The following is an 8,940-nucleotide window of genomic DNA, read 5'->3' as shown; positions in this document are numbered from 1 at the left end:
TAATTGCCTAGCCTTTCAAATCCTTTGTCTAGGTGGTTAAGTTAATACCTATTATACTAACAATGGATTTGGATGTCCCCTTCCTTACTCTTATTTTAGCGATGCTTCCCCTTCATTTTCATACTCCTAGGTAATAACACATCCCAAGATTTTTAAAAATAAAATACAATGCATAATCATACTAAATTTCTATGATATTCATTCTTCTAATTTCATCTTAATGGTTAACTAACATTCACATGATATATCAACTAATAAGTACTATACCATTTCACATAAATTAGAATATCTCAACAATTTTATTATTATATAAGCAATTTTAGAAGAACTATTATTTCAAATGAAATGACCAAAAAATTGATTTCACGAGAAATTTATAAAATTGGATGTAACACTTCTTGGAAGGAAAAAGGTGGAAAGGGGAGACTAATGTTATAAACAATTATGAACCACTTCTTCAAGAATGACAAATAGCTAGCTTAGTTGAGAGCTAGCTTTCATAGAGATAAGGTTCCAGATCCATGGAATGATGTTTGCTAATTAATCATGAGGTACCTCACTTCGAGTTACTATTACTAGTTTCCCCTTTTGAACAACCTTTTCTATAATGATGAAATATCTTTTCCTTTCTTGTTACTACATGACTTATAGGCACCTATAATGGATGTCAAAAAGTGTAGGAAAGAAGAAATTACTATACCATCCTTCATCAGGGTCTAGTTTTTGACTTTACAATTTCCACCATGTAATGTGTCCCTATGATGCAACCCCCGCTTCCAATACCTCCCTTGTGGCAATTTCTACCTACATTCCAATTCCCCCTTCTATTTCCTATGATTTACCTTTATCTAGTGGTAGAAAATAGAAGAATACCTCTATAGTGTTTGTTAAACCTAATATGGAGCTTGTTGTTGACTTAGGTAGGATATGAAATGATTCCACTAGGGAGAGGCAACGATCTTATATAATTGTCAATAAACCCAAAAAAAAAAATTTAGCAAAAAAATGATATCCCATAAATATTATTATTATATAACCAATTTAACAAGAACTGTTGTTTCCATTGAAATCACCAAACAATTGATTTTATATGAAATTTACCAATGGCTAGAATATTATACAATGTAGCAAAAACTCTGGATGTAACAATCATTGGAAGTGAAAAAGTTGAAAAGGGTGACTAAAGTTATAGACAAGTATGAACTGCTTCTTCAAGCATGACAAAGAGCCAATTCAATTGAGAGTTGGCTTTAATAGGGACAAGCTTTCAAGCCCATGGAATGGTGTCTACTACTGAATCGTGAAGTACCTCACTCAGGAATAATGCTACAAAGTGAGTTACTATTACCACTTTCGCCTTTTGAACAACTTTCTCTATCATGATGAAATATCTTTTCCTTTCTTCTTACTACAAGCTTTATAGGCACCTATAATGGATGTGAGAAAGTATAGCAAAGAAGAAAATACTATACCATCCTTCATTAGGGTCTCATTTTCTGAGTGTACATTTTCCATTGTGCCATGTGCCCCCCACTGCAATATTGTCTTGATGCAACCCCCAACCCCTAATACGTCCCTTGTGGAAATTTCTACTTGGATTCCAATTTCCTCTACTATTTCCTATGATTCACCTTTATCTAGTGGTAGAAAATATAAGAATGCCTCCACAGTGTCTAGTAAACCTAAGATGGAGCTTGTTGTTGACTTAGGTGGGATAGGAAATGAGTCCACAAGGGAGAGGCAAAGATCTCACATACTTGTCAACAAACCCAAAATGAAAAAAAGTGGAGGAATAAAGTGATAGCCCCGAAGAGATAGGTTTGGATTATGAGTCTAAGGGGAGTGGAGAAAAAATAATCCATGCTAGGAAAAAGTATAAAGCTAGGAGGATCCTTTACATTGAAGAAGAGGATGAGCATGCTTGATCTCACAACAAAGGAAGTTAATTTGGGTACCAATGATAACTCTCCCATGACTGTTACATTCTCCCTCAAGAAGCCAAAGGAGGATACCCCTATTCCCCCTTCCTCAAGGAGACCCCTTATTCATCCCTTGAGCCCCTTTTACTCCTCCTATGTACCTCACTATTCAAGACGCCCTCCCACCCCCACAATTTGGATAAAACATCTTTCAAAGAGGTGAAAGCTGAATTGAAGAATGTGTGGGATCAAGCTGGAAAAATAGAAGAACCTGTTGATAGATTTGAACCTGACCTTCACCACTCTGATGGAGTTTTTCATAAAGGTCATGCATTTTGCAGCAACCGCTCTCTAGCTTCTTTAGCAGGAGAGGACAGCAGGAGAGGACAGCAGGTAAGATAGACAAGAATGATAAGAGTGCCAAGAGAATCTATAGGTTCCTGTGGGACGACTAACTGGATTTGTTGCTGGGAAAACCAACTTCTTCTGATGAGAAGAAAGAATGATGACTTGGTCTCATTCTACATTAAAAATTTTGTGGTTTTTAGTATCGTTAAACATTGGCCCAACTTGGGCAATATGAAAATATAATTTATGGACTTTATTACTATTGGTTTATTTTATTTTGTTGGTCTTGCTGACTACTGGTTTGTAACTATCGGTTATAATGATTTTGCTAATAGTTTGGAAAACTCTTGTAGATACTTGTTTGTGATGTTACAACTCATTGCATGTATAAAGAATCATAACATTTAACTTAATTGTTCACTTAACAAACTCCACTTAACTAATTAATAAAGAGTATTTTATCTGAGCAAATTAAGAAAGCGTACAATATTTTTATCTTCAAATAGAGTGAAGAGTTTGATGTTCGTAGATTAGTATTCTGATATTAAAAAAAAAAAGTTTACTTACACATAGGTTCAGTTCTTTAGAGAAATTTATCTTTTGTATTTTCAGTTCTCTGGAAGCTGACCAAATAATAAATCGAGTTATACAATATTATGAAGAAAACAAATCCTCGTTTTTAAGACTCTAGTTTTGCCTTAATTTGGTCCCATTATACCTGAATAGTTGATCCCCTGTATTTATGGAGTTTTCGTTTTCATTATTTTATTTTATTTTGAACCTTGTAACATGATAGCCAATGATCGCATTGTCATATCCTGTGTTATAAATCAATGTTACAGAATACAACATTTACTGGTGAAACTGATATTTTCAGAGTGCATGCAGGTTCAAACATATATTATTTTAAATAACTTCAGATGCCTTAATACATCAAACCTCTGACGTGTATACTTCTACACATTTGTCTTCACACGTACATTTCTTACCGACCAAGAAATCTTGACTCAGATGAAGCCTACCTATCCTGAACTATGGCCAATTTTAGTTTTAACATTCAATGGCTTTTCTAACACTTCAATTCGAGCTTGCTATTATAAAGTGATTTAATGTAATCAAAACTCGGCTTAGCTGTATCTTGTAACTTACTGTTTATAAATCCTTTTATGATCTATGCGGCCAAGAAACCAATATTTCCCAGTACCCTAGTTGACCTAAGCATATCTGTAACTATGGAAACCTAGTTATTGATAAAGCTTGATATATTATTGTTAAATAACACATCATCATGTCCTGAATAACAGCAACCAAGTTTCTTCTATTGTCTTTTACTGCACAATATGTACTTAACCTAAGGCTTTGAAGAGTAGGAAAACATAATCTCAGAAGTGAGCTAATGAAATTTTATATTTGGGCTTTAATAGTTTGTAAGCTGGGTTGCATCCAAATGCCCAGGTAAGTAATTTTCAGGATAATTTGAGATGATGATTTAGAAACTCAGAGAAAGTTCTTGAACATAGCTAGCCATGAAACCCATATCATCCCGTATGCTAGTCAACCTACGCTTTACATAAGATATGGAGAGATAAATTTACTTAAACCTGATAATTAATAATCAATTTACATACTATGAAATGCAGATAAAAAAATGGTAAGCTTTGTCTATGGCTGCCAATGTAGCTATTATGCCCCAGGTATTAGATGCTTAAAATTATCAGGATTGTTTTAGAATTTCTAATACTTATGCATCATTATCACCTGCTAAATGTTTTTAACCTGTTTGAACTGTTGACTTAGCAGCCCAGCTGTTTTAATTGACTCAGACTTTCGTAAAACACCTAAAGATGCACGTTATCAAAATCTACTAAAAAAATGCAAAGATTGTTTGACAGCTAATTATTAAAAAACAACTATATCTTCTTTGCTTTAGCTATTTAATGGTGGAAACAAATACCGGGATCAGATCTATGAAACCAACGCCTTCGATTTTATAATCTCTCTGTCAAATGATTCGGAACTATTTGAACCTATCATTAGGTAACTCTCATAGTTAATTTTATTTAAGGAAACACGATCGTCCAATCTGTTAATTAAGATGGACTTCTCAAAAAATACTAAGACAAGCTGCACATCATTGAAACCTTATATGCAATACTCAAGGTACTTGTAATTTGAGATAAAAAAGAAAAAGAAAAAAGGGAATGTCTCTCTAGGGGTGTTCATGGGTTATCCACTTCTGCAGCTCACATTTAATAGCGGTGCAGATAAAAACTGGAATTTCCTCTATGAATTTTTAAGGCTTTTTAGGGCTAGTAATATGCATTGAATCTAACCGTCATAACTATGTTTTAGAAATTCTGCACTGTTTTAATGACTAAGCCAGATGGTTTACTTGACTCTCAATAGATAAGGAAAGAATATCTTGCAATCTGCTAATCAGCATTGATATTTCTGAATGAAAGGAACGCCACACGTTTATTAGACCTAATAAAATGATATTAGAGGTACTTATTATTGGAATCTTAATAGTCACAACAGGGTCCTAATGAACTATGAAGCATTTAGTTTTATGCCTTGGGTATTCTATAGTGCAAATGCAACAAATATGAGAAGAAACTCAATCAAATCTACAGCCTCAAATTCAATAGGGTAATACACATTGCATAGATTCTCCCTGTTAATTTGTTTAGAACATTTTAACTGTTGATTGGCTAACCCAGATGGCCTAATTGAATAGAACTTACAGTGAAAACAATATCATTCGATCCGTTAATCAGAATTCAATTTTTTGAACTATGGGAAGCTGCACTTCATTGAAGCCTAATAAACAAAATAGATGCAAAATGTTATTGGAACTTGATGAAGAATGCAGATTTTCTAGAGTGCTCTCTATATAGCAACAAATTCTATAGCTCTGGTATGCAGTAACGGAAACAAATATCAAAACTATATCCATGAAATCTACACTATTTTCTTTTAAACTTTACACCGCAACTTATATAGAGTCTCCTACCCAAATGGTAGTAAGATGTTTGAACCGTTCACTAGTTAATCCAGATGGTCTGTTTCAGTCTAATTAAATTGGAAAACAAAAACCAGCAGTCTGTTAGCCAACCTGCATTCAGCTGAAAAGGTGAGAAGTTAAAAATTGTTAAACCTAAAAAACAATATTGAAGCACTGTGTTGATAGAACACAAACCAGATGACAGAGTCATTCTAGGCTTTCTATGCAGAAATTTGTTATAAGCACCAGGTATTGTACGGTGGAAAGAAATATCAGAAATACTTCTGATAGAAAATCACAACTACCCTCCACAAAAGGGTTATATACATCACTAGCAATGAAATTCAAAATTGAACTGGATATTAACGGGAAGATGAATCCCAAAGATTGATACTGTATGCCAAACCTATGACCCGACCTATTTATTAAACATTTGGAAGCTGGCAGCACCGACAAACGATGGTTGATTACAATGACTATGCAAGAGATCTCAGCTTCTACTTCTAAGGAGCGAAAATGCTAAAGCCTGGAGGTCTCCTCCATGCTCTGGGTATGCTTTCAATGGATCTATATCATCATGAAATCCATCTTTTTGTTGGGTTGAATATGGGGGATTGTGGCAGTAATCCTGCATTTGCATAAGGAGATTTGAACTCTTATCTTGATGGCGAAATCCAGTGTTTTCAGATGCACTTCGATTGTTTGACTCTAGTTGATTTGATAAAATGTAATGTCCATGAGACCTGTTAGCTGATGAAGCTGATATTTGACCCAACTGATTTTGATGGTGGGGACTCAATAATGTCCTCACTGAGTTACCAGCCAGCCGAGCGTTGGCAAAGCTCAGTTCAGCTTGCAAATGCGCAACCTGCAGAGTCACAAAACATTTAGGTATCTGGTTTTATATGGAGAAATATAATTTGAAATATTAGTATGGGCTCTACAGATAAAAAACCATTAATTTGTTCCATTATCTGTGCCATTGTCTACCCTAAACCAATACATCTGGGCCTGACTCTGTCGCTCTTGTAAACAAACTTAGATAATAATTATTTTTAGGAGGATTTGTTTACAGGTAAAGCTGTTTTACTTTTTCTCTTTTTGTCATCATATTTCATTGAGAGAGTTGTAGTAGGCCAATAATTAGTCCATGAAATTAACTCCTATTAATTCATCAGTTAATCCAACATAAATCTGCACTATAATTACATCAACCCAACTTTGTACTGTGGGATTCCTTGCTTTTAACGCTATTAATCTATGTTGGAAATGAAGATGGCATCAGGTAATCATTAAACAGCTACGTACACCTATCCATTTAATTTACGCGCTGCACCTGTTATTTTATTCATCCTCAGCTTATATGTGAGCAATATAGGATATACACCTAAACATAAACAATTGTCTTTTGTTTCAAAAGAAGCTTGAGGAATATCAGATCACCTTACTTATTATGTCTTGAAATTATATTGTACAAGGCAAGAATAATGACTCATTTTCTGCCATGTTAACTTTACACATTTGGTGGCTTCTTGGGCATTTTCTCTACTAGCAACGCCAATTATAGTTTGGTTCAAATTAAAAAGATCTGATATTTCGAACGAGCAAAGAGAAACTGATACCTTATAACAGCTAGTATTCGTTTACCACTTACTGTGAAAGAACACATACAGATTAAATAAGAAAGCAATTTGATCCAGCAATTCTTTCCCACTTGACGTTTCTCATTGCCAGACTTCTCCAGTACAAAAAAAAAATAATGGTTCTCTTATTATATCTAGGTTTAGTTCAAATAATAAATAGGAAAAAAACTATGCTTCTAGCTTTAAAGATATGAAATTTTCATGGAATTCTCATGGTGCATAAATGTTGATTCAGGAAATTTGGATTTAGATCACATGAATTTTTTTCTTTTCGAGTAGAAACAAAGTTATAACTTCTACCTATAAAAATATGAAAGTATCATAGCTAAATGTCATTTGAAGCTTTTTAAGATTAGATCATGTGAAATTTTTTTGGTACCAATATTTTTAATACAGTTCATGATCCAACGAAACAAATAAATTAAACCTTCTATCTATAACAATATGAAATTGTCACAGGTATATTGTCAATTACAGATTTTTAAAATCGATCGAGTGAAATTTAGTTAGTCAGTACTTTGAATCACATTCTATCCCCCATCCACAAAATAATAGAAAAAACACTACACGATGCTTACGTGAAACCCTAGCTGTTAACCTTTTACATGAACGTTTTCTAAGAATATATAATTAGAGTTCACGTATTGCATCTTGGAAAGGCGTAATATAAGGACATTATCATAGTCTTGCAATTTGAACATTATCATTGTTTCCATGTGGTGCTTATTCAAAGCCCTTAGCACAGGACATAATATGTAAGAAGACCATCGCTTAATCTTCAAATATAAGAGATAAACCTAAAGAATTGAACACCATATTATAGACACAGACACAATTGAACAATTGAAGATATCATTAAGATCCCAAGTAAAGACTTATATAAACAAACCTGGTGTTGAAGAGCAAATATGTGGGAAACACAGCCATAAATGGGATCCTGAAGGCGAGCCTGGGCCTCATAAGAAACACTAACAACTGCATCAAACCTCTCTTCTTCTGATGAAATATGTTGGAGCAACTTAGAGAAGTTACTTGCACCAAAGATCTTGTGTATTGCAGCAAAATGAGCTGCACCCAATTCCTCCGTTGAAAAATAAGGGGCAAAGATACACCCTTTCACACACTTCCTTCTCAGAAACTTACAAGCACCACAAGGCGCTCCATCTCCTCCCGCCATTAAATAACTTGTACCTAACCTAATCACAGAATACAATACAACTCTTTTTATACTAAGCCAAGAGGGCCCTTTTTGAGGTTTCCTTCTTTTATTCCGTTCTGTTAGAACAGCCCCCGTTCGAGGCCGCTTTATCAAGAAACCTAAAATAAACAAACGGAGACAGAAGGGAAAAGGGGAAGCAGGGTAGGCAGAACCAGAGAGGAAAAAATACCCTTTAAGTAGCCCCATGAGCTCCGTTTCACAGATGGAGATGTCAAATCCCAAACAGTGAAAAAAATAGATTGATTATTGCCTTCCGCAGTCCATTGGTTATCTTGTTCCGGTGTTTGTTTGTTCATAGGGCGACATAACAACTGGCCTCCATACCCAAAAACACATTTAAAACTAAAAGAAAGACTGTCACAATAGATTTCAGATTCACTGCCCGGAATATAAAACTACTCGTAATTGAGAACCGCAAGTACAGATTTGTCGTGCCATGTAATCATCGTATGAAACCTGCAAAGTATCTATGAATTGAGAAAATCTATAAACTGCGCAGATCACATTTTATATTACACATTATTGCGGTTTGAGACAGTCTTTGATCGGGATCAGATCCCTCGTGACCGCAGCAAACATTCGTTGGGATGCGGGTTTTGTTCATTAAATATAGAGAAGAAGCATTCAAACGTTTGTGTGGTTTGGAAAGCCGTGCGGTTTTCATTAAAACAAATGTTTTCTAAGATATGTGTTGATTGATTTTCTTCATAATGGTGTAAGATAATTAATAGGGCAGCTTTCGCAATAGTGGTGGGAAAGAGAAAGCTTAGTCACCGACAAGTTAGTTTAGTATTGTCCACCACTGCC

General features: G+C 34.7%; 1 protein-coding gene across 1 annotated transcript; it reads right to left on the bottom strand.

Moving 5' to 3' along the window:
- Window positions 1–5,481: 5,481 nt before the first annotated feature.
- Window positions 5,482–8,449, bottom strand: LOC149544014 (uncharacterized). Its single transcript, XM_089796367.1, has 2 exons — window positions 7,804–8,449; window positions 5,482–6,139 (listed from the first exon to the last, which is right to left on the bottom strand). Exons 1-2 carry the CDS (start codon window positions 8,317–8,319, stop codon window positions 5,762–5,764), a joined length of 894 nt encoding a protein of 297 aa, XP_089652493.1. The 5' UTR covers window positions 8,320–8,449; the 3' UTR covers window positions 5,482–5,761.
- Between the last annotated feature and the right edge of the window lie 491 nt (window positions 8,450–8,940).

Source organism: Cupressus sempervirens, chromosome 8 (assembly GCF_028749045.1).
Source record: "Cupressus sempervirens isolate cs-2001-9-10 chromosome 8, ASM2874904v1, whole genome shotgun sequence".
Taxonomy (NCBI): Eukaryota; Viridiplantae; Streptophyta; class Pinopsida; order Cupressales; family Cupressaceae; genus Cupressus; species Cupressus sempervirens.
Note: the sequence above shows the minus strand (reverse complement) of the source record. Positions and strands in the feature narration are given on the sequence as shown.